The sequence below is a fragment of the Panthera leo genome, chromosome A1 (assembly GCF_018350215.1).
Source record: "Panthera leo isolate Ple1 chromosome A1, P.leo_Ple1_pat1.1, whole genome shotgun sequence".
Taxonomy (NCBI): domain Eukaryota; kingdom Metazoa; phylum Chordata; class Mammalia; order Carnivora; family Felidae; genus Panthera; species Panthera leo.
Window position 1 is genome coordinate 10,239,788 of NC_056679.1, and position 26,642 is coordinate 10,266,429.

The window sequence follows — 26,642 nt, forward strand, 5'->3', positions numbered from 1 at the left end:
CTGTGAGAACCGTAGCCTTACGAATGTGTTTCTTTTTCTTTTTTTGTTTTTAATGGAAACATTTTAATTCTAGTGTAGTTAATATACAGTGTTGTATTAGTTTCAGGTGTATAGTATGGCAATTCAACAATTCCATGTATTAGAGTTCATCAAGATAAGTGTGCTCTTAATTCCCTCAGCCTGTTTTACTCACCTCCCCCGCCCCCTATGGCAACCCTCTATTCTCTATAGTTAAGAGTCTTGCTTTGTCTCTTTTTTCCTTTGTTCATTTATTTCTTAAATTCCACATATGCATGTAATCATACGGTATCTGTCTTTCTCTGACTAGCTTATTTTGCTTAGCATTATACTTTCTAGCTCCATCCATGTTGTTGCAAATGACAAGATATTATTTTTATGACTGAATAATATTCCATTGTGTGTGTGTGAGTGTGTGTGTGTGTGTGTGTGTGTGTATCTTCTTTATCCATTCATCTAATGTTAGACACTTTGGCAGCTTCCATAATTTGGCTCTTGTAAACAATATTGCAAGAAACCCAGGGGTGCACATATCCTTTTGAATTAGTGTTTTTGTATTCTTTGGGTAAATACCCAGTAGTGTGATTGCTGGATCACAAGGCAATTTTTTTGAAGAACCTCCATACTGTTTTACACAGTGGCTGTACCAGTTTGCATTCCCACCAACAGTGCACGAGGGTTCCCCTTTCGCCACATCCCCACCAACACCTGTTGTTTCTTGAAGATTTTAGCCATGAAATGTGTTTCTTAAATAAGAAGACTTGAGAGTCAAAGTGACTCCCTGATTCATAGGCTGCCGAATGAATGAATGCTGTGTCAGCAGGCATGGAAGCAACATTCATCTCATTGTATGTCACCTCAGAGCTCTTGGGTGACCAGGTGCCTTATCATCGAACAGTAATATTTCCAAAGTAATTTTTTTTTTTTTTCTGAGCAGGCGGTCTCAAAAGTGGTCTTGGAATATTTAATAAACCTTACTGTAAATAATGTGCTGTCCTCCAGGCTTTCTTGTTCCATTTATAGAGCACAGAGTAGGGTTAGCATAATTCTTAAGGGCCCTAGGATTTTTGCAGTGGTCGATGTGCATTGACTTCAACTTTAAGTAATCAGCTGCACTGGCCCCTAACAAGAGAGTCAGCCTGTCCTTTGAAGCTTTGTAGCCAGGCATTGACTTCCCCTCTCTAGCTCTGAAAGTCCTCGATGGCATCTTCTGCCAACAGAAGGCTCTTTCATCTACACTGAAAACCTGTTGTGCAGTGTAGCCACCTTCCTGAATTTTCTTAGCCAGACCTTCTGGGTAACTTGCTGCAGCCTCTACACCAACACTTGCTGCTTCACCTTGAACTTTTATGTTATGGAGACGCCTTCTTTCCACAAACCTCATGAACCCATTTCTGTTAGCCTCACACTTTTCCTCTGAGGCTTCCTCACCTCTCTCAGCCCTCACAGAATTGAAGAGAGTTAGGGCCTTGCTCCGGTTTAGGCTTTGGTTTAAGGGAATGCTGTGGCGGGTCTGATCTTCTAACCAGATCACTTAGACTTTCTCCACATCAGCGAGGCTGTTTCTCTTTCTTGCCACCTGTGTGTTCACTGGAGTAGCACTTTTAATGTCCTTCAAGAACTTTTCCTTCACACTCACAGCACGGCTAATGGTCGGCACAGGAGACCTCGCTTTCAGCCTGTCTCGGCTTTCAACATGCGTTTCTCACGAAGCTTCATCATTTCTAGCTTTTGACTTAAAAGTGAGAGGCATGAAGCTCTTCCTTTCACTCGAGCACTTGGAGGCCGCTGTAGGGTGACTCAACTGGCCTAATTTCAATATTGTTGCGTCTCAGGGAACAGGGAGCCCAGAGAAGAGGGAGAGAGATGGGAAACAGAACACGCACAACATTCATCCTTGAAGTTCACCATTTACATGGTGTTCCTGGCTTCCCAAAACCATTACAATAGGGACGCCAAAGATGACTGATCACAGATCATCCTAAGAAGTGTAATAATAATGAAAAAAGTGGAAATATCGCGAGGATCACCAAAATGTGACACAGAGACACAAAGTGAGCAAATACTCTTGGAGAAATGGTGCCAATGGACATGCTCAATGCAGGGTTGCTACAGACCTTCAATTTGTAAAAAAAAAAAAAAAAAAACAAAAAAAAAAAACAACACAGTGTCTGCAAAGCATGATAGAGGAAAGTGCAATAAACCGCAGAATGCTGTATAGCAGAGAAAACTTACCCTCAAAGAAGTTACGTGATTTAACTGAGGTCACGTGGCAACTCAAAGGTGAAGTCAGAATCTAATTTTCCTGAATCCTTGAATTCTTGCACACTGCACACAGCTGTGTGCATTAGAACGTGTGTGTGTGTGTGTGTGTGTGTGTGTGTGTGTGTGTGGCAATAATCAAGCTCATTTGTAATGAACTTAAAGTGCTACCTAAGGAATATTACTAGGGAATTAAAATTTTGTGTAATGAATTTAGAATTCTAGCATATACTTTCAAATATAGGTTTTTAACTCCTGTTTCCAAATGAGGAAATGTATGTATCCCTCTTCTTAAATGCGTATATAAATATAGGTAGAAAATAAGGTAACTCTTATATCGTAGTGTCATTTTTCATCCAAAGGTATTAAAGCCCTTGAAAAATGTCATTAACCCCATCTGTGCTTAGGCTGTGAAGCCAAAAAAGCCATTAATCCCCTGAGGAGAGGCAGTGATAAAATGTCTACTGTAGACCATACCCGAGACTGGGAGAGAAGAATTAATTTGTCCAAGGTCACCCAAAGTCTGTAGATGAACCTGGAGATAGGAGTGAAGGCTCTTCACAACAGCCACGTTCATTTGGGATCATGAGTTTATCACCATCTGCAGAATTGATGGGGACCTGCCCTGCCTTGCTGCTCAGAGGCGGCTGCCTTCCATCCCCCCCCCTCACCGCACGGCTTGCTTTCGTCAGGGCCCCAGACAGGGCTCTCTAGAATGCAGGCAGCCCCACTCAGGGCTGGGGGCCTGCCCCACACAATGTTCGGACTCACTGGTTGGCATCAGGTGGCTTGCCATCCAAATTCTGGGTGCTGCCGGTGCCCTGCTGTACCTCCCGGGAGCTGACCTCTGGGCCCAGGCTCCTCTTTTGGATTCCTGGTCCCTGGCATTGACCCGGATTCTGACCTCCCTCAGCTTTCAGGGGAGCCTGCCCACCCAGGCTTGTGCTCCAGGCCACGGTACCGCCTCAACCACGGCCTTGTCCCGGCTTCAACCCACAGTTTCACCCACTTATGCCCTGTGGTGGCTTGTGATGTTGTGTCCTGTATGATGTAGGGTTAGAGTTGAGCGCTGTGGTTCACATCCCTTCTCCAACACTGATATGCAGTGGAGACCCTCTCTGTGTCTCAGCTTCCTCATCTGTAAGATGGGGCAGTAAGACCTATATCAAAAAGCTGTTTGGGGGGCGCCTGGGTGGCGCAGTCGGTTAAGCGTCCGACTTCAGCCAGGTCACGATCTCGCGGTCCGTGAGTTCGAGCCCCGCGTCGGGCTCTGGGCTGACAGCTCAGAGCCTGGAGCCTGTTTCCGATTCTGTGTCTCCCTCTCTCTGACCCTCCCCTGTTCATGCTCTGTCTCTCTCTGTCCCAAAAATAAATAAAAAACGTTGAAAAAAAAAATTAAAAAAAAAAAAAAAAAAAAAAAGCTGTTTGGAGGAGGAGGAGGAGGAGGAGGGGGATGGTGTGTGTGTGTGTGTGCGTGTGTGTGTGTGTGTGTCCACCACTTAAAACAGTGCCAGACCCTACCTGATGTGACAGCAAGAAATATTTTACGCAGCTTTTTGAGCTGAACCTAAACAAATCAAAGTAAGAAGAGGAACCATAGGGCTTACTGCTTTTATCAGTGAGATTTCTTTTTTTTTTTTAATTTTTTTTTTTTTTAACATTTATTTATTTTTGAGACAGAGAGAGAGAGAGCATGAACAGGGGAGGGTCAGAGAAAGAAGGAGACACAGAATCTGAAACAGGCTCCAGGCTCTGAGCTGTCAGCACAGAGCCCGATGCGGGGCTCGAACCCACGGACCGCGAGATCATGACCTGAGCCAAAGTCAGACGCTTAACCGACTGAGCCACCCAGGCGCCCCAAGTGAGATTTCCTTTATGGCATAAGTTGACTTCACGTGAAATAGATGAAGGTGATGATGAAAAGAGTAGTTAGGTGACAACTATTGAGCATTTTCTTCAGGCAGATGCCATGCTCAGCAGTATATTACCTAATGAAACGCCCACAACCCTGTGCTGCAGGTCTTGTAATTACCATTCCTGTTTTACAGATGAGAAACTGAGGCCTGAGCTAGTAAGTGGTGGGGGCAGAATTCAAACACAGGACGGGCTTCCAGCCGAGTCCACTGATGGGCACATCCTGATCAGTTCATTTATTCAAAAGACCAAGGGGGTGGCGGTTGGTGGTGACCAGGTACAGGATGCCATTTTACTTCCCTTTCTTCCGAAAAGATTCGATAGATGTGAAGGATTTTGAGGAGGTTTTATCGTCTTTTCACGAAGGATTTGTAAACTAGGCGTTACGGGCGTGGATTGCAAGTGTTCTAACGTATTGTGACTTAACAAATAAAACCTGTGTCAGGGGGTAACTTGGATTTGTCTTTTCCCGGCTAGGGTAGGAGCTGTCTGTGGGGTAGGTGCATTAGTAACAAATCCCTTTCCTATCTGAATAGCAATTCAGTTGACTTCTAAAACTCTGACAGTGAACCCATTTTGACTGATATTGGTAGTGTTAAGAAATGTGGGGCAGCAGAGATACTAAAACGAACCATGTGTTTCTTCCTAGAAAGAGCTAAGGCTTTTCAGGAGGGGAAACTGGAGACAGAATTCTAAATGTCCTGTCAGTTCGTTCATTTAGTCTAATTTTCTTTCTCAGAGGGGAAATTGCTCAAGACCGTTTTGGATCCATTCAGTTCACTTAATTCGACCGTTCTTGGATGTTTTCTTCTTACAGTTTACAAATTGAGCCATTCGAAATGGTTAATCACGTCCGATCTATTGTTTTCAGCCAGTTGGAGCTGCGGTGTTTAATAGCAAATGGAAAGATGTGTCATTTTGGTCGATTTTCTTTGATTTCACAAAGAGATGTGGTGGGATGTCCAGTTGGTTTCCAGCGTTAAGTTATTCATTTGGGAAATACTGAGTTCAGGGTTTTTTTGTTTTGTTTTTTAATCTTTCAGTTTATTGTTAAAGGTGACTCTTGTCGTGAGTGTCATGGTGCTTTCACCTGGTGCGTGTTTCTTTTTTTTTTTCAATATATGAAATTTATTGTCAAATTGGTTTCCATGCAACACCCAGCGCTCATCCCAAAAGGGGCCCTCCTCAATACCCATCACCCTCCCTTTCCTCCCTCCCACCCCCCATCCACCCTCAGTTTGTTCTCAGTTTTTAAGAGTCTCTTATGCTTTGGCTCTCTCCCACTCTAACCTCTTTTTTTTTTTCCCTTCCCCTCCCCCATGGGTTTCTGTTAAGTTTCTCAGGATCCACATAAGAGTGAAACCATATGGTATCTGTCTTTCTCTGTATGGCTTATTTCACTTAGCGTAACACTCTCCAGTTCCATCCACGTTGCTACAAAGAGCCATATTTCATTCTTTCTCATTGCCACGTAGTACTCCGTTGTGTATAGAAACCACCATTTCTTTATCCATTCATCAGTTGATGGACATTTAGGCTCTTTCCATCATTTGGCTATTGTTGAGAGTGCTGCTGTAAACATTGGGGTACAAGTGCCCCTATGCATCAGCACTCCTGTATCCTTTGGGTAAATTTCTAGAAGTGCTATTGCTGGGTCATAGGGTAGATCTATTTTTAATTTTTTGGGGAACCTCCACACTGTTTTCCAGAGTGGCTTCCTGGTGCATGTTTCTTGAAGAAACACCTCTGGAGGAAGACAGGGTGTGCATCATCACGTGGGTGTAAGAAATGAACGTTGGAAAGAACTCAGAAGACCGACCTGGGTTTTCATCCTGGTTCTGTGGCTCTGTTGTCTCATTTCTAAAAGGGGAGCATTGGATTGGATCATCTCTAATGCTCTCTTTTTTTAAAAATTATGGTAGGGCATGGGTGGCTCAGTCGGTTAAGCGTCTGACTCTTGGTTTCAGTTCAGGTCCTGTTCTCACAGTTCGTGTGATTGAGCCCCAAGTTGGGCTCTGCACTGACAGCGTGGGCCTGCTTGGAATTCTCTCTCTCTCCTCCTTTCTCTGTCCCTCCCTTGCTTTCTGTCTCTCTCAAAAGTAAATAAATAAACATTAAAAATTATGGCAAAATACATCTAACGTAAAAGTTACGATCTTAACCATCTCTAAGTGTACAGCTGAGTATCGTGAAGTGTATTCATAGTGTTTGTGCAAACGTCCTTCAGGTCTCTTTTCACCTCACGAAACTGAAACCGTCCCCATTAAACAGCTCTCTGTTCTCCTCCCCCGGCCCCTGGCAACCACCCTTCTAACGTCCGTTTCTGTGAATCGGACTACGCCATAAGTGGAATCGTACAGTACTTGGCTTTTTTGTGTCTGGCTTATGTCACGAAGCATGATGTCCTCAAGGTACATTGGTGTTGTAGCATGTGACGGAACTCCCTTCCTTTCTAAAGCTGGATAATATTCCGTGGTGCGTCTACGCCATATTTTCTTTACCCACTCCAGTGCTACTTTTAGATCGAAACTTTCGAATTTTCGGTGATCCTCATCTGCCAGCCAAAGCTGTGGAGCAGGCAGTGTGGCCGAGGGGTGGGCAGCAGGTTAAGGGTGAAAGCCGGGTAGCATGTCCGGTTCTCAGGCGGGTGCTGCTTCTCCAAGGGCGGGCTGTTGTCCTGGCCAACGGTGGCATTTAGAGCGTGTGGAAGATGCAGTGAGTCTATACCTGCTGGCTTATGATAACCTGGCTTTGGTTCAGCACAGGTAGAGAAATGGCTTAAGTGTTCCAGCACTTTTTAGGGTTTTTTCCCCCCAAAAAGTCTGTATTTTATCAAGGTTAAGTGACGTGTCACTGGATCCCGAGGCATAACAAATGAGTCCATAATAAGTATGGGGTTCTTCTCCACTCAGTGGTATTTCTATTCTTGAGACAAAGATCATTTCAGGAAATGCTGCCAAAGGTAGACACTCTCCTGTGTTTTGCTCTCTCTCCTCCCTGTCTCTTGTCATGGTCCCTTTGGCGTTTTGAGAGGATACCTCTCTGTGTGGCTGTATCTTGGCTTTTAAACTGTTCCCGGTTTTGTTGGCAAAGGCTTACAAGTACGTTTCTTGTTGCAGTCTGTGAAGAAAATTGAAGGATGTCTGCCGCTGTCCAATTGTTATAATTATAGCAAATGGCAGTCGAAAGCAGAAAAGGGCAATTAGAGAGAAAATTCCTTCCTGTCTGCTGGAGAAGACAAGGAAAATGGCAGATTTAGCTGCTTACGCTTTGCACTTTGTCAGAGAAATATTTTTTTTAATGTTTATTTGAGAGAGAGAGAGAGAGAGAGTGAGTGTGTGTGTGTGTGTGTGTGTGTGTGTGTGTGTGTGGTGTGTTGGGGGAGCAGGGGAGGGGCAGAGAGAGTGGGAGAAAGAATCCCAAGCATGTTCCCCGCCGTCAGCGCGGAGCCTGATGTGGGGCTCCATTTCATGAGCCATGAGATCATGACCTGAGCTGAAATCAAGAGTCCGACACTTAACCGACTGAGCCACCCAGGAGCCCCACCAGAGAAATCTTTCAGGAACCCCTCCCCTGATCTACCCGGGATCGGGAACAGGTATTTCTTTGCTCACGTCCAGATTTCCATGTCCAGAGCTCTGCTCTAAGAAGCCCCTTCCGTGCTCCTGAAGTCTCATGAACCAAAGGCTGAGTGCCTCCTGGGGCCTTGCTTAGGCCCCCGGTGCTGCTCCTCAGGTGGGAGAGAACATGGCGGTGATGTTCTGGATGACAGTATGTCTGAGCCCACGGGATGATAAGTACCATAGTTAGTGGAGGTCCTCTTCATGGGAAACACACACTCGCGGCATCGATACGGTCTCCGTTCGGTTTGCCATGCTTTTGACTTTACGGGGTTTTAAGTGAACTCTCCCAAGACCAGTGGGAACCAGTTAAGTGTTAGCTCCATTTGACACAGGAGGCGAGAGGCCCAGTGACTTGCCCAAAATCACGTAGGAAAGGGGTAGCCCCGTAGGAGGCTCCCACCAGGAGGCAGAAGTACGTCGTTGCTGTTGCCTCCCTCCTAAGTTTTCGTCTGTTTCATTAGGGAGCATTGTCAAGCTCTCGTCGTCCGCGTCGTCCCCAAATGTTGCTGCGTGCCGTTCATATGTATTTGGTGTTTTGCTAGCTATGGTATACGACGAGACTTAACCTGACTTACCTTCTTCTCTTTTGTCTAAAATACAGAATTTGGAGAAAGGTGGTATCTCAAGGAAGAGTGACGTAGGTAAGTAATGACTTTTTTTTTTTTTTTTTAACTTACGAGTGTGTGCCCAGGTACGTTTCTTATAAATTATATTTCAGTGAAGTGAATTTCTCCTTCTGATTTTATTTATGAGGTGAAGATCGCTGTGCAAATGTTCTGGTCTCTCCCGAAGACACGGGGAGAACACTTTTCAGATTGACATAGTGGCTCGTGATTTGTATTGGAAACAACAACTCGTATGTTAGATTTGATGTCCTTGGCCACCATTTGGTGAGTTTCCAATGAGGGCAGACGGCTATGCGTGGTGGCGGCTGTGGGGGCCGCGGAGGTGAGCAGGGCGCAGTGTCTGATGTGAGAGGCCCGCTGACCTCGGCCTGGAGCCAGAGTCACTTGTTGACGGGCAGACACTGTTTCCCCTACAGGTTAGCTTGCCAATCACTTCTGTCAAACCCATCCCGAGAACCCTGGCGCAGAAGCAGCGACTTGTGACTTTGTGGACACCCCTACACTTCCATCCCGGCCCGTGTTCACCCTATTTTGTCCTCCCTTTCAGGATATTGTAAGCATCTTCAAAAATGTAACCACGACATCAGTTTCTCCTTCTTCTTCTTCTTCTTCTTCCCCCTCCTCCCCCTCCTCCTCCTCCTCCTCCTCCTCCTCCTCCTCCTCCTCCTCCTTCTTCTTCTTCTTCTTCTTCTTCTTCTTCAGCTGTGAGAAATATGCCTCAGTGTGAGAGCATAAGACTGATGTCTGCATGTTGGGTCTCTTCCGAAAGGGTGTGAACTTTGTCGACGTCAGTCATCCCAGGGTAGGCCATGGAGACCTACAAGGTGGGCCTTGGACAGGAGGGGAAGGGTACACTTTCCTCTCTAGGCCTGCCTTGTGTGGGGCTGGGCTCTGCAGGGTCTAGATGGCAGGAGAGGCTCCCCGGGTGGAAGGGGAAGGATGGCCTGTACTGGGGCCCGGGCATGCAGGGGACCACGGGGGCATGGGTCGGAGACTTGCGCTCTGAGACTGCGTATTTAAGGAGCGACGTTGGGTCATTGCCTTTTCTTCTTTGTATCACGACACCCTGTATGGCTCAGCCACTCCTCCCCACGTGGAGATGTTCTGTCAGCTGTCAACCCTTGTGGGTGGGGCATTGGTTTACTCTATGGGAGCTGATAGGGCTCCTTATAGAAAATGGTTATTAAATGAACTAATGATGCTAGTCTGGAACATGGGCTTCAAAGTGCCAAGGGGAAGTTGCCTGGATAAGTAAGTCAACATCCTTGCTCTGACAAGTGGTCAAATCTAGTGATACGTACCTTGGTATCAGCATGTCCGAACAAGACCCAGGAGGCTTATTTGCCCACAGGGTTAACATGGGTCTGCAGGCCCCGGGTGGGGGGCCTACAAAAGCAGCCCTCCCAGAAGGATCAGAGTCGCGGCCGACTCCCAGGGCCTCCTCCCAGGGCAAGGAGGCCTGCTTTCTGTTTGGGCTCACTGCCTCGTCAGTAGATTCATGGGCGAACGTCGTTCTCACCAAGTAAAACACAATTGGAGTGGCTCTGCACGTGTGTGTGTATTTAAGGTCTCTAGCGCTTTTGCTTTTATCAGAAGAACCCCACGCTATTTCCTGTCACGATGAAATCCGTGTTTCTAGATGACGTCTGACCAGGAAAGACTGGCGATTCGTAGAGTGGTTGGCACGTGATAGGTGCTCAGCAGCTGAAGAATAGAGAACATTTGTTTGCTTTTTCTTCGAAGAATGTTTCTCCCTCAGGGATCTTCTCTGACCACCTCCTTGGTTCTGTCACCTTTCCTTAATGCTCTGCAGCTCACCCTTGGTCTCAGAACCGCAACGGTCCTTTCCTAGCCTTGACTGACTTCCTTTTCTTCCTTTCTAGACCACTATGCCCCTCATTATTGTCAGGCACTTAGTGGGCAACCCGTTTCTTCTGCCTTCCCGGAGGAGAGCAAGGGCAGTCCGTCTTGAGTTGTGACGGTGTTTGCTGATGGCAGATGGCAGTGAGTTCAGAGAAGTTCAAGGGAAGTGATGAGGAACTAGTAGGATTGTCTTACTTAGCTCCACTGACTGGGCAGTGGGAGCTCAGGAGTCAGAGAGTGGGGGCAGCACAGGCAGAGAAGACGGCGGCCAAGGTGGGCCCTGGGGTCTGGACTCAGCCAGAATGTGACCCAGTTTGGGGGGCTTAGGATCTCTGTCAGCAAAATATTTCTTGCAGCTGCTGTAAAGAACATCAGTAAATTAAGTGTACAAGTGATTTTCAGCACCTAACTGTGCTAGCCTGTTTGTTTGTTTGTTTGCTTGTTTTTCCTGGAATGGAGGTGGGGCTGAATGGCGTGTCATTGATTTTCTGTCATTCATTATTAACAGGGCTTTAGGAACTGGGTTGGGTAGACCCTTACTTTTTTGTCTCCTCGCTAGTAACTGCCCCATGTGCATCCGACTTCCTAGCCATACCCGTTACTGTGTTCAGGGCCATAATTCCCCTTGCTGTCCCCTCTGTCGGGAAGGTCCTCCCATCCCTTCTTGGGGCATCCCCAGGACACAGTGTCCCTGTCCCTTCTTCTCTGGGATCCCGGATGGCTCCGTGGCCCTTCCCCAGTTCGAAAGCTGCTAATCTCTAGCTCCACCCTCTTAGTGTGGCACTTGTCCTTCGTGCTCAGATCTGGCTGAGCCAGCCTTCCTCTCTAGACCCAGCTTCCCTCTCTAACTTTATCGTGGACTGTTCCCTTCATCTTTTTCTCAGAAATGCTTGACAGATTCGCCTACTCCTGATGCTGCAGAGATAAGGCGGGCCGTGGGCTCTGTGATAACCCCACTTCCTTCTCTGCCACTGGTCTGCTACCCTCTGTGCCCGAGTCTGCAGAAAATCGCTGCATTTTATTTATTTATTTTAAATTTAAAAACAGTTTTTGAAATTATTTTCTTATTTTGAGAAAGAGTGCAAGTGGGGGCGGGAGGGGGGGGGGAGAGAGAGAGAGAGAGGGAGGGAGAGAGAGAGAGAGAGAGAGAGAGAGAATATCCCAAGCAGTTTCCAGACGGTCAGTGCACAGAGCCTGACACGGGGCTTGAACCCGTGAAACCGTCAGATCATGACTTGAGCTGAAGTTGGATGGTTAACCGACTGAGCCACCCAGGTGCTCTGAGAATTGCTGCATTTTAAAGGGAACTCAGGAAAGGCCCCTTTCCAGGAGCTCTGCTTGCACATGTCCCCCCTCTGTGCTCCCTCAGTTTTGCACTTGGCTCCATATTGGAATGGCTGCCTTCTGCCTTCTGCACTAGACTCAGGCCCAGATGTGATGGGACTGTGCTTGCTCACCTCTGTGTGCCAGAGCCTTGCACTCAGCACAGGCTTCGAGATGTTTGCTGGGTGAGTGCACCTAGCGTGCGTGATCAAGGCATGAGCAAAAGGAAGGTGATGGTTTCTTAGATGCAGAAAAAACAAATACAGCTCATAGCACACGACTCGGGCATAAGCAGAGGGGAATAACTCCCTTTTTTTCTTCTTACAAAGCCTCTTCTCCACATGGAGGAACTGTTGTCTTTGTGGGAACAGTGGGAGTTTTGCTGATCTGGTAGAAGAAATGGCAGGAGTTGATTACTGCAGGATTAACGTTTTGGCAGATGGATTTGCTCTTTTAAAACCTCTGTTATGAATTATTGTGAACATACAGGAAGCTACAAAGAGTAATACAGTGATATCCAGGTAGTTACCACCTAGTTTAAGGAATAAAATACTCCTAACACAGCTGAAGCTTTTTTACTATTATCTTGATATGGTGTTTATAGCATTCTCATGTAATCTTTTATATTTTTACATCATACATGATATATATGCATCCATATAGTATATATCCATCTTCTATATGTTTGTGTTTATTGTGTTATAAATCAAACGATTGATTTATATAGTTGTGCCTTTGTGGCTTTTTTTTTTTTCAGTCTATACGACTCATCTATAATATCCATCTGGATCGATGCAGTTTTTATTGCTGTATAGTATTCTAATTTGTGTATCTTGTTAGCGGGTTTTGAGTTCCCTCAGATTTTTTCCTTTTACACCATCCTGCTGTGAGCTCTCCTGTCCTATATCCTTGTTTTTACACCTATGCAAGTTTCTCAAGGATGATTAGTAGGAGTGGAGTTTCTGGGTCATTGGGAATGTGCATCTTCAGCTCTATTAAATTTTGCAAAAATCATTCTCTGAAGTTTATTCCATTTTTAACAAAAGCAAGCCTTGATCACCCCTTTTTTGATATGTCACTTACATTAATGTTTCAGATGTAGTAGATTGAAAATTACATTTCAGTTGAAATATAAGATACCCGTTTAAGGCTTATCTGTGTGTCCTATTTATAGAGCCAAGAAGCTGATTTGAAATAGAGGCAGGTATGTGGAATGTTCATATGTATATAAATTCCTAAAGGAAAAGAATTAGGTCATATTCAGTAGGTTGTTGAGCATTTCCTTTTTAAATTTTTTATTGAGTCTTAACCAAAGAGCATTTTGGCTTATTTTTAGGATCTAGATGGCTCATTGTGGAGCTATTTGTTGTATGAATATCGGAGTGAGTGAATAAATGAGCGGAACTATAGAACTGAACAGAAGAGCAATAAAATATAATGGAATAAAATTAAAACCAGATTATGTCCCTGAGTCGAGCTGTTAAAGGGAAAGGCACATGGCGGGGGTCAGGTCACCCCGTTCGTTGCTGTAAACCTGGCTGGAGGCAGCAGTTTACGTGAAGTCTGCCTTCTGCCAACACACGATGGCCGTTTCTATGTGTTGCTTTACTGCAAGCTCAGAACCTCATGTGCTTCTCCGCCGTGGGGACTGAGCAACCCTCTTCACTGGCAAGACCTCCGATAGTCGTCCCCGGTCAGGTGGGCCTAGCGTGCGAGGTTTCCTACTTTGCTAGCCGTTGCAAGAAAGTTGGCCGCCCTGAGGTGAGTCTCTAGACGGCTGACAAATATTTCCAGTGTTGTTGGAGACAGACTTTTATGCCACGCTTCTTGCTAACACCCTGCTGCTGTGGAATTGTGGCTGTTTTCCTGGAGATAACACTTCATTCGGGCTAGGTGCCTCGGGAAGCAGGGTAGGGATTATTGAGGTATTTATTTGCAAGCTCTTGTGAGCTCATGGGACAGAAGCAGCCACTGGTGAATGTCACCTTGAAGAGTCATCCAGAATATTCTTGAGGTAGTACGTACGTCTGCGAGGGCTGCTGAATCGAGGTACCGCCAGTTGTGTGGCTTAAACAGCAGAAATCTGCCTCACAGTTTCGAAGGGTAGAAGTCTCCGATCAAGGGGCGGGCAGGGGTTGCTTTGTTCTGAGGAACTTTCTCCTCGGCTTGTAGATGGCTGTCTTCTCCCTGTGGCTTTGTATCATCTTCCTTCCGTGCGTCTGTGTCCACATTTTCTCTTTTCACCAAATATGATCAGGTGAGCACCTCCACTAACGACCTCACTTTACCTCAATTACCTTTGTGAAGACCTGGGTCCAAATAAGGTCACATTCTGAGGTCCTGGGCATCAGGACTCCAGCATACGCGGTTTGGGAGACACGCTTCAACCCATAACAGCAACAGTACAATGGAGGATAATGTGGACATTTTTGGAAAGCTCGTGGCAGACAAGATTCTCAGCTGCTGGGGAGGCTAGTGTTCTAGACATTCTCATACTTTCTCACGTTCATAGTCACTCTTTGGACAGATGCAGGTGTGGACTCACGGTTTGTTACCACGGGTTTGATCTAGGACAGCGAACTCATTTACCTGCTCACTTCTTTTTTTTTTTTTTTTTTTTTTTTTTTAACCTGCTCACTTCTAAGGGAGGATGTTTCAGAGATCATTGTAAAAAGAGATTTTGTCACTGTGATTACATTTAAATCGATTTTCCCCCCTAAGAGTTTATAGCCTGAAGGCTTGCCTTGTTTTTAAGTTTATTTCAGTTGCTGAAAAATAAATACCTGAAAAAAAATTTGTTTTTTCCTTTGGTTCTAGATTTAAAAGGAATTGTATTTGTCATCCAGAGTCAAAGTAATTCTTTTCATGCAAAGAGAGCAGAACAGTTAAAACAAAGCATCTTAAAGCAAGCGGCAAATCTTACACAGGTAGGTAGCGATGGCTGGGATGTCTGCTCCTTACTTCTTTGTTGATACATTTGTGTTTTCCAAAGTACTCCATCTATAGAGAATCAGTTTCATTCAGATGAAAATAACTTGTCTGACTTGTTTTGCCTATTTTATATTGACTGGTGTTTAAAATGCCCTAGTTAATTCCTAATGCTCCAAGCATCATCTTCTAAATTTTTCTGATTTTGTTAAATTTAAGAGACTTATGTAATTGTGTAGGACTGTTGTGGTTTTGCCATATAGTATGAGAAAAAGAAGGGGAAGGAGTAACATTTTAAAAGCAGGGCTTAAAATAGCAGAGATAATTAATGTTCAAAATTTTAGTACCAGGTTCTAAGGCAATTTTCATGTTGAAGTAACATTTTCATTAACCTTAGTGTGATGTTTCCTCCGTGAGTCTCTTAATCTCTTTTTTTAATTGGATATCATTAATTGAGCCTTTGAGTTGATTTGTAATGTAATATCCAAGAAGGATTAAGAAGAGAAAGATGGACCCATGCAGGTACATTTTAATAATATTTAAAATAGGCATGAACTGAATCTAAAGCTGTTATGAGTAATGCTGGCAGGTTGAGTAAAGGAAGACCTACCTTCTCTTCCCACAGAGGTGCTTTCTTCTTTAGCCGAGCAAAAAAAAAAAAAAGAAAAAAGAAAAAAAATTCCTCCAAGCCTACTCGCCACACTGCATTACCATGGCCTTCAAGACAGAAGTGCTTGTCTGTAGATAAATGCCATCCCTCAGCTCTCTCGGCATCGCTTTGACGGGAAATGTGCTTTCTTTCTGTTGGTGGGTGCTGGGATAAATAAAGGATTGGAAATATCAATGGAAAAATTAGCAGCCTTAATGGGATTCAAGGCAGAGACGCTGCTGAGAATAAGGTTTAGTTGTGCTTAATCTTTAAATGCTTTACATATACAAGTCATCCAACCTCCCAGCATCCTTGTGAGGACGGGTCCTTTGTTTCCCTACTTGGAGCATTGTACCTTCTCGAGGGAGACAAAGACTTACGTGCCAAAAGCAGATTTTTTTTTTTTTTTTTTTTTTTTTTTGGTAACTGGCTCTAGGAGCAGCTTGATGCGTTTAAAATTCTTCCTTGTCTGGAAACCCAACTTTTGGAGATTGTCTTCTACTAAACCTTGTCTGATTTCATCAGAGAGGCAGACGAGCGGCAAACTCGACTGGTCTTCCGTTCGCTCTGGTAAAGGCACTAGTGGAGCTGCTAAGCCAAGGCCGTGGCGGGGAGGATGGGGAATCGGTAGCCTGAATAATCCCTCACTTGGGTCCAGGCAGGCGTTAATGGAATTTTGCTCAGTCGGGCCTTGGCAGTTACCCCAAATCGTGGAAGCAGTGATGACATCAGGACAGAGTTATGTGTGGCTTACTCATATATGAATTAAGAGCATGTGTATCCCTACGTGCCCGTAGGTGTCCTTGCTCTCAGAAATACCTTCCCTCTTACAGAGGCAGAGTCATGTGGTTTAGATTCTGTGTCTCCCCCATTTACTCCGGGTGACTCGGCTTTTGCTTCCTCCGTCGCACCTTAAACCTAGAGGGCAGGTCAACATATGGCAGTTGAATCGAATCCAGAGGAAATTGAACAAATTAAGATTAAAATTTACTTTAAGTAGATTATGTTACCCATTTGAACATTTTTTTGTTAATTCTTAAATTGATAGTGGTCAAAACCCCTCTCCTATTAACTAGAATACCTATGTGACCTCTCCCAGTGGAACTAGAGTGTAGGGAAATGAGTAAAAAGAAATTGAGTCTGAGTTGGGGCTAGGGAAATGTGATCTCATGGGTGAGTGAGTCTTTGAGGGACCATGTGGAAAAGAAGAAGAAAATTCACTGGACTGCTTTAACACAGACAACATGGCCATGACTTAAGGAAGGTGGAGATGCACTTCCCCTCACGAATGGTTGAGTTAGTGGGTGGGCTGGGGGTGGGCAGCTCAGCTCCAGATTCCTTCTGTTTTCTTATTTTCCCATGGGGCTGAGGTGTCTTGTCCTCCCTGGCATGGTTGGAACTGGTTTACCCCCACTACATTCACATTCCAGGGTGTGGAGGACAACCGGTTTCCTTTTAGGGATGTGACCGTGAAGTTGTACACATCATTTCCCCTGCATACCGTTGTCCAGGACATAATCACATGGCACACTGAGGCTGGAAAGGGTAATATCTAGTCGGTGGCCTTTGGATCCACTCAGAACTCAAGGAGCTCTAATCACTAAAAGGAAGAAGAGACAAAGTGACATCTCCGCTAAAGTCAGGATTTTGTTTACACATCAAGGACTCGCATTCCAGCATAGTGCCTACAGCTGGCAGTACTCCGTCCTACGCTTAAGAGTTGTAAGAGCCCAGAGCCCGTGTTAAGTGTTCTTACCACAGCATGATAAAAACAGGTAAATGAAAAATTAGGTACTAGTGTGGTTAAGGAGGGGGAGAGGGAGCCGGGAGGCTTTCTCTGTCGACAGCCAGGTCAAGGCAGCAGCGTGTTGAGCAGGAGGTGGGCAGTGTGGGTGCCAACCTGGAAGGTCAGGTAGGGACCTGACCACAGAGGAGCTGTGTGTCCTGTTAAGGACCCAGACCTTTCTCAGGACCTCTCAGATGCCCTCTGGGCATTTGAGAAGTGTTTCTTAGAGATCCAAGACATGGCAGTACACGCAGGAGGAGCCCGCAGTCACTGTTACTGAAAGCACCCCCCCGGGGCAAACATGACTGGTAGGGAGAGCCATTAGGCTCAACCCGTTGGGTGTGCGTTTAAAGCCGTCACTCTGGTGGTTGTGAGGAAGGCAGCTGAGCAGACCCAAGACCGGGGCAAGGAGCCTAATCTAAGGTCCTTGGACCCATCCAAGCTAACGTGGCCCGAAATGGGGGTGTAGACCGCTGCTGGTGCTTTGTCACAGGCAGTTTGGGGAAGTGCCGGGCCGGGGGTGAGGAGTGGAGCTGGGGGGAGTGGGGGCAGTCGGGGGTGATTTGAAGCCACACCCGGGGAGTTTGGGCGAAGGCCTCAGGAGGCGTCAGGACCAGTGCCCCGCTAGGTCTGGTGTGGAGGGACGGGGCTGCCATCTGAGGTGGAGGATGGGATTGGCAGGTTTGCAGGGTGCAGATGACTTCCGGTTGCTATAGATGAAGTCTCAGGTGGAGGTGTCAGCTGCCCGAGCCTGGATTTTGTTCGCTTTAAACTCAGGAGAAACCTTTGACCCGAAGGTGGTGGATTTGGAATCGGGAACGTACCCAGGTAGTAGCTGAAAGCCCGAAGGTGCTGCTTTCAGGGGAGCAGTGGGAGCCTGGGAAAAACCAGGATCTGGGGGCCTGGCAGAGTGGGAGCAGTTTCTGGGGAGACAGAAGGAGTGCGTGAAACACAGAAGGTGCGTTGTTTGATGTCAGGGAACCTGAAGGAATAGCCTTTCAAACAGCGATCAATACTACCCTGTTCCCAAGACAGAGCTTGTAAGAGAGGGTCTCAAAACGTCCATTTCACTGGGTTCGTCTTGTGCGCCTGTCCTGCCTGCGCACTTACCTCGAGGGAGGCATCCACACCCAGAGTGCTTTGCCGGCGCAGACGCTGTTGTTATTGTTATTCTTCATTGTGGTAAGAAAAAAAAATAACATAAAATTTGCCCGCAAACGTTTTTAAGTACTGTAAAGTACATTCACGTTGTGTAACCAACTTCCAGAACTTTTGTCTTTCCAATGGAAACTTCATACCCGTTAAACAACAATTGTACATTTCCTTTTCCCTCACCTCTTGGCAACCACCTACTTCTGCTTTGTCTCTGTGAATCTGACTGCTCTATGTACCTCCTATAAGTGGCATCTTACAGTATTTGTCTTTTTTTTTTTTTTTTTTTTTTTACCGGCTTATTGTACTTAATGTGGTAATGTTGTCAAGAGGTTCATCCATGTTGTAGCCTGTGACAGGGCCTCCTCCCTTTTAAGTTGCAAGCTCCACGCTCGGTGCGGAGCCCGACTTGGGGCTTGACCTCACGACTGTGAGATCACGAACTGAGCCAAAATCAGGAGTCAGGTGCTCGACCGACTGAGCCCCCCGGGTGCCCCTGCCTCCTTTTTAAGGCGGAATATTATTATTGTTACTTTGACAGCCTCTCCTCCGTGTCTTCTCTGGTAACCTTGGTCTACCATGACGGCTGTTTTCATCCACGGGCACTACTTTCTGGGGTGCTCTTTTGGTATTCCGCATGGGCTCCCCCACAGTGCCCTTTCTCCTCTTGGGCATCTGTCCTGCCTTCAGAATCTGGAGGGAGGCAAGACCACTGTACCTCTTCTTGTCTCCCCCTGCGGCACCTAGCGTAATGCCACACACCGACAGTGTTAGGAACGGTTATTTTCACGGATACGTTTTTCTCAGCTTTTAAAGCTTAGAAAGCAGTTCCATTTCACTGAAGTATATACCTCTTCTAGCACTTTAATTTATGCTTGTGTTTTCAGTTTGCTTATACTTAATTTTTATTGTCCTTTACGTTTACAGTTTGCAGTTTAGACATGTTTAGTAGGTGCCTTCGATTGCCACTAGGTGGCAATGTTGGTTTTACGTTTAAAGACCCGTAATTAAGCAACATCATTAAGCAAACCCTTCTTTTCCAGCATTTGATTTCTGTGATAATAAATGGAGTCTAGACTAAAGCAATAAAGAAGCTTCCCTTTAATTGTAAGGTAGTCTATTTTTCTTATTCTGAAACTCTTTCCTAGGATGGAAGTCAGCTACGAATACTGAGGTAGTTTTGACAAAACTTTTAACACTTGGATTTAGTTTGCTCCTAAGATCCAGCCTTTTCGTAGTTGAAATGGCCAGAAAGATTTTAGAGTCTGCAACTGGACCTGATATTGGTTCATTTTTTCTCCTTTTAGGGTTTTTTTTTCTTTATGCCACGTATGTGATTAAAAGCTGAATTTTAGGGGCGCCTGGGTGGCGCAGTCGGTTAAGCGTCCGACTTCAGCCAGGTCACGATCTCGCTGTCCGTGAGTTCGAGCCCCGCGTCAGGCTCTGGGCTGATGGCTCGGAGCCTGGAGCCTGTTTCCGATTCTGTGTCTCCCTCTCTCTCTGACCCTCCCCCGTTCATGCTCTGTCTCTCTCTGTCCCAAAAATAAATAAAAAAACGTTGAAAAAAAAAAAAAGCTGAATTTTAAAGATCCAAAGACTTGTTGACAGCTAACATAGGGTCTACAGACAATACTTGGGGCAATGGCGAGCTCGCCTGATCTAGAACTACATGAACACTGAGCAATAAGGTTAAATTCAGAGAATTAAATGTTGAGATGCACAAATCACGGGGGGGTGGGGCAAAGCCCCTTTAAGAGGCAGGTATGGTTCCCTGCTTAAAATTGATCTGGGACTTGTTCTTCGAAATTGACATATTCTTGAGAAAGAATTGGCAGCTAATTCATCAGCCATGGGAGGGGAGAAAAGGAGAGTCTAAGACAGAGGTTGTCAGGACCTCCCCAGCACTGTGATGGGGAGCTTGCTCGCTCCTTCGTGGAGGGGTCAGTCCCACGGTTTGGCAGGCGTGCGCCGTGCCTCTAACTGAACAGCATGTCTGGGGCCCTCGTGGCACTTGGGATCTGGACCGTGCAGTGTTCAGGTTCCCCAGAGATTTGCCCACCATGAGCATTCACAAAAGTTGCTTGCCGAGGGAGGGATCAACAGTAAGTTTTATCATTTGAATATTTATCTGATAGCCCAAAATATCTATTCCTCCCACACTACCAGATGTCTAGAACTGCTGTTTATTCATTACCCTTGTCAGGTTGCACTTGACTGCAAAATCTGCCAAAAATTAAGGTGCAAAAATTTAATGGTTTCTGTGATTATGCATCTGCTTCTAGCTGTTCTCTTTGCTTTGGCAAGTCATTACCTGCGCCTGTTTTGCCTCAAGGGGCTAAAATGAGGTCTTATTAAAAACACGAACATTTTTCATTCATCTAAATGTGAATATAAAACCAGGAGCCTAAACTGACTTTCCGTCTGAAACTTAGTGCTGTACCGGGGGTTGCGGCTAAAATAATTCGAGTCGTCGTGGGTTATCATTCCCGTCTCCAGTGTTGACGCTTACGATGCAGCTTATCATGGCTCTGTGGTTTATAGCTATGTGTTTCTCCTAATCGCTGAGACTGCAGACTTCACCAAGTGCTCGTCTCTGAGCAGAGTGCCGTTCTTGATTGCCGCGGAGTGAAGGGTTCCAGAAGGTACGCTAGCTCTTTGCGGCACTCACGAGGTAGATGGTACCTGTTTCGTGGTAGAAACGACTGTATCATTAAGTAGGTAAGAGAAGTCCAAGATAAGCATTTAAAAATATCTGACAACTATTAATTGGACATCTGTGGTTGTATTGGGTACTTATGAATGTAACAGGACATCTCTAGACAATACGCAGGGCCCTTTTGAACGATGGTGCCCGTTTGAGGCCATCAAAGCCGTAGAGCAGTATGTAAAAAGCACACGTTAATAATGTTTTCCTTGTACACGTGAAGCCTGAGAGGACAAAGATGGAAGGTGTGTCCAGTCACGTGAGAGGAAAGTGAGAAAGGGGAAAGTGAGCCGGAGGGATGTCCGTGCAGAGCATGGAAGCTGGAACTGGAAGACAAAGACAACTTGTCAGGAAGGCTTACTTTTAGTATTATTATTTTTAAGTGTATTTATTTTGAGAGCGAGAGAGAGGAAAAACGTGAGTGGGGGAGGGGCAGAGAGAGAGGGAGAAAGAGAGACTCTGAAGCAGGCTCCTCACTGTCAGCGCAGAGCCCGACGTGAGGCTCCCTCCCCCCCGCACCACGAGATCATGACCTGAGCCAACGTGGGACGCTTTACCCACTGAGCCTCGCTGGCGCCCCAGGAAGGCTTACTTTTAAGATGCCAGGTGGCAGCTGGGATTTTTGGAGCAGTTTGGGTGATGCGTAAAGATGTGTTCACAGGGGGACGTGTAGCGAGTGGTCTTTTTAGATTGGAAATAAAGTCAGTGAGAAGGGGGATGTGGTTGAATAGGGGGTTCCTAAATGCAGATCTGTAGATACGAGGGTACAGACTTTGAAGAAGTGCTCTTTTCTTTCCTTAGATTTTTTTTTTCCTCCCTGCATTACAGATGGAAGGATAATGTGAAGTTACCCAAAGATTGGCTCTTTAAAGAGGTGCCCAGTCAAAAAGCCACGTGGAGGTGAGGCTGACAGAAACCCATACGGAGAGTCTGTGCAACAGTCTGTGAATCGGGAAGTTAATTAATCAGGAAATCTCTTAATCAGGAGACGAAACCAGTATTTCCTGTTAAATGCCTACTATGTGCATAGCATCTGTGTTGTGTGTGTGTTATGATTTGACTTCTGTTTTTTGAACCTAAGAAACTTCCTTTTTGAATGGACATTTGTGTGAAAATACTTGTGGGTGTGCGCGCGCGCACACACACACACACACACACACACACACACACATTTGTTACTTGAAGTGGGAACATATCCTAGCCTCTGATGAAGACACTCTGGGAGTACCTTGTGTTTATGTTTTGGTGGAGAGGCGGTCCTCTGAAAGTCATCTTTTCCCTTCTGGGACCTGGGATCCAGGAAACCCAGGGGATCCTGGACCATGATCATTTTTACAGTAGCTTCAGAAGCCTTAGGTGTTAACACTTGCCTAAAGTTACAGAAACCAGTATTGTTCTCCAAAGGAATTTCCAAAATAAGATTAGATTGGAAACAATAAAGGACAGAATACAAAGCATCATCATGGCGTTTTTAGGTTCTAGTAAAACGAAGATTCAGACACTGCTTTGAAGACTGTGAAGTGTGAGCTCAGCCACACATAGCACAGGGCAAGGGTCGTGCTTGGTTGGGGAACCACTTTGAGTGGGGAGTGGGGAAGTCAGCCCCTGTAGGGGTGAGTGCAGGAGACAGGGGAGTCCCGAGTTCTCGCAGAGACAAATATGGGCAGAAGTACAGGTACGTTATTTTTCTGTTTTTAAGGCAACCCGCAGATACAGAAAAGAAAGTTCAGAGGTGGGACACGCTTATGAGTTTTTTCTGGGGGTGGGGTGGGGGAATGTTGAAGCTGTATACATTACATTTGGCAGATGCTGGGTTATATTTTCTGCTTTGGGACAAATGGAGCCGAAGCAGCTGCTTAGAAACCTCTCTGCTCTCCCCACCCCCAACTAAATAGCTTTCGAAAAGAACAGACCCTTCTAATTTTATTGCCTTCTTTTACCGTACAAACTTTATTTAAAACCTGGATGAATCTCAACCTGAATGAATACATGATATCTTTTCCTTGTTCGTGGAAAGTTTTGTAAGTCACTATTTTCTTTTTTTTTTTAATAATTTTTTTAATGTTTATTTATTTCCGAAGGAGAGAGAGACAGAGCGTGAGTGGAGGAGGGGCAGAGAGAGAGAGACAGACAGAATCTGAAGCAGGCTCCAGGCTCCAAGCTGTCAGCACAGAGCCTGACGCGGCGCTAGAACCCACAAACCGTGAGATCATGACCTGAGCTGAAGTCAGATGCTCAACCGACTGAGCCACCCAGGTGCCCCTGTAGGTCACTATTTTCTTGAGGAGAGTTAGTCTGTTTGGTTCATTAGTTTAGAAAAACCTCATTTCCGTGAGATAAGGCAGGAAAGCCAGAGCAAAACCTCTCATAGATCAGTGTGAGGAAGTTTGAGTACAACAGTTTTGCGTTTCCTGCTTTTAGAAATGTTTTTATTGCCCAGGAGACAGCATGAGGTCCTTCATTGAAAGGCTAGCTTTGGGAGTGTCACTGGCTACCACTGAAGTTCTCTTTTGAGGAGAGAGCGGTTGGATGCTTAATTACCTACTAAAGGTTCATTTCTTGTACTAACTGATAGGTGGTAAGACATCACATTAATTGTTAAACTGGAGACTTTATGACGTTGCCGTCGAGTAAGAATTTATTCATCCGTTCATTTACTGAATCCTCATTGAAAACTTACTTTAAGCCAGGACCTGGGCAAGACGCCCCAGGAAAAAATAGGACAGTGAGACTCCCATTGCCTCAGGGGCAGTTCCTGAGCAGCTATGAATTCATAGCACTGTGGAGGAGGCCATGTTGGGAGCATCTGTCTCCTTTTGGCTGCGTAGCATCTGAACCCCTTCCCTGTCTTGGAGAACACTGTCCCGTGTGCATCCGGTGGGAGGCGGGGGCTTGGCCCAGCAAGAACATCAGAGGCCAGATGCTGGGTCTCCCCAGCTCAGGGGAGGGCAGCCCGTGATGGAGTGTGGCCAGTCAGATGTGGCCACGCGGGACTGAGTCTGGAGCCAGGGGCCCACAGTCGGTCGCTTTAGAGCTCGCTGACTTGGTAGTGACGTTGGTACACAGTGGCTAGAGCTGTACGGTGGGGACCAAGTTAAGGGCCAGCACCTGCAAGTGTGCAGAGAAGGTAAGTGCTGCTTGGGGACGGGGTGCTAGAGGTGGGCGATGCCGAGCAGGGTGGCCTCTTGTGGGTGAGTCGGTGTAGACGGCAGGCCTGTGCCCCCCCCCAACCCCCACCTCCCGGAGGCTCATTCTAGTAGGGAAGACGCTGCATGTGGCCCTGTGAAGCAGTAACGGTACCACACTCCCAGAACACCGGCAAGGAGGCCCCCGGCCCCGCCTGGAAATGTCAGCGAAGGCTTTGTTGTGGCATTTGAACTGAGCCTCGAACAAACAGTGAAGAGTTTGCTAGACTCCTGCCTGCAGCATCCGGGGGGGGGGGACCCCCGTTGAGGGTGGCCGGTAATCGTGGGTCTCACCGGGTGTCCGGGAAAGAGGGAATAAAAGGAAAAGGGAGCCCCTCTGGGAGCTAACGGGTGAGTTTATGTTTAGAGAGGTGGGGTTGCAGGGACTGGTGAGATCTCCGATACGATACGTGGGGCCAGGGTCTGGGTACCAGATGGAGACAAGAGTTGGGCAGTGCAGCAGTGAGCACAGCCAACTTTCCCTGAGCGCACTCTCTCTCTCAAAATAAATAAAGAAAAAGAACAGTGCTTGGCACATAGTAGTTGTGCAACAAATATTGTCAAATCAATGCTTATATTAACCATCACGTGCACAGCACATGCCAAATGTGTGGCATGTATTAACTTCCTTGGTACCCAGGACCGTGGCTGTCCCCACACGAACGATGAGATAACAGAGTCACAGACAGGGCAAACAAGTTGCTCAAGGTTGCACGTCTCGGGAGCCAGAGCAAGAACTCTGATGCAAGTACCTTGGCTCTAGAAATCAGGTCCTTAAATACTCAGCTGTACTGCCTTTCGTGAATGAATGATTAGTTAACACAGATTTATTTGAGCTATAAAAATGTATTTAGTAATGTATTTCAAAGTAAAGAGTTAATAAAAATAAATTTTATAAATAACGAGGTAATATTTTTCTCTTGTGAGGAAAAGATAGCGATTAAGACAGGTACCTGGAAAAAAAATATATATGTTTTTTAAATATAGGCTCAGGTTCCTGGAAGACACGTTATTACAGCATCACATATAATCTACTGGTTCATAAATGAATACCGGATTTTTAAAGACTAGTAAATCTGTCTGATATGTGTTCCAACCAGCATATCATACACCTTTATCAGCATCCTATAAGATATACCTCCTTCTCATAACAATAAACAGATGTTAATTTTCATCATAATTCGTGTGTTTGTCTAAAAGCTCAGTTCAGTGCCTAAGGGCTATATAATAGTTGGAATTTGGAAGTGCAGTTGAACTGGAATCAGTCTTAAAACAGGATTCAGTCTTTCAGAACGATTGCCTAATACTGAACAAAAGCCTTGGCTTTTGCTTTCAGATTTAGTACTTGGTCTGAATGTTGAGACCGAATTGGACCATGAACTCCTGTTCTGCTAGGTTTATACTCTGAATTAAGGTAGGGGCAAGTTACAAATATTGGGAAACAGTCCGTAGAGAAGGGAAAAGGCTGGTGGCATGAACTTAAATTTGTTGAATTCTTTCCAGACACAGGCTCGAAGAGTAAAGTGATTCAAGACCAACTTTGCCTAGTGAAGTTATTTATGATGGTTAAAGTATTGAGCTGTTTTCGTCCATGTTTAAATGTTGGTTCTTTCATACTATTCGTGTTTCTAGACATACATTTTCGTGATTTTGCTTCCATATCAAGAATGAAGGGCCGTCTCCATTCACAGATCACTGTCAGGATGCTCAGCCGTGGAATCGAACCCCTTTGCCAAACGAAGGCAATGGGTTTGTGTCAGAGCCAGGGAACGAATGGGAGCGTTGGTTTTGAAGGTGTTTGTTTGCTCTTCTTAAATGTTAGGGGCTTTAAGTGCGAACGTATGCCTTGATCCAAAACGCGTTCAAAGGAAGCACTGACGGCATGTCCAGTGGGCTTTCTGACCTCAAAGCACTGGTTAGGGGACCGGTAGATGCTGGAAGCAATGGCAGACGGGTTCAATGACACGAGTAGAGTTGATATAAGCAGTTTAGGTGAGCTGTGGTCAGTTTTTTCATTTTCTTTCCCTTTTCTGTCATTTGCCCACAGTAGGCCCTGTTTGTAGCCCGTTTATGCCTGCCTCTCTTATGGCATTATCTCATTTTTTTTTTTTTTTTTTTAATTAAAGAGGTTATTTTGAAGTAATCTCTACACCCAACGTGGGGCTTGAACCTACAGCCCTGAGATCAAGAGTCGCACGCTCCACTGACTGAGCCAGCCAGGCACCCCTCATTGTCTCATTATTGACACAATTTTGCCTTACCTTTTAGGTTTGAAATAGTAGCATTGTTTGGTGAACAGGCATCCTTTAGGTTGACGGCAGGCAGTGCTGCACGCGTGGGCGCCTTTACTGTAGCTTTTATTCCAAATGGCTCTGCTGATGCAGCATTTTCTTATTTTCTTTCCCCTTGATATTTCACTTGAAAACTCTCGTAGTCATCCACCCAGTTACATATTAAAAAACTTGCATTGCGTACGAAAGTGCTGTAAGCTGGTGATATGGCACCTGTAAGGAGGTCTAAATCTGGTGGTGGTGTTATTTGTAACAGACAAATAGAGCATAAATTATTACAATTCTGAGTAGTCAAAACTGAGAGAAGATCATTTGGTG

At 45.7% G+C, this 26,642-nt stretch overlaps 1 protein-coding gene across 3 annotated transcripts in view; it reads left to right on the top strand.

Annotated features, from left to right (window-relative positions):
* The window catches only part of B3GLCT (beta 3-glucosyltransferase), a 121,233-nt gene that overhangs the window by 20,566 nt on the left and 74,025 nt on the right, over positions 1-26,642 (top strand). For all 3 annotated transcript variants that reach the window (XM_042947057.1, XM_042947127.1, XM_042947210.1), the window contains exons 3-4: positions 8,419-8,458; positions 14,447-14,556. In XM_042947057.1, the coding sequence (XP_042802991.1) occupies positions 8,419-8,458; positions 14,447-14,556 (150 nt within the window). The remainder of the gene's footprint in view (positions 1-8,418; positions 8,459-14,446; positions 14,557-26,642) is intronic.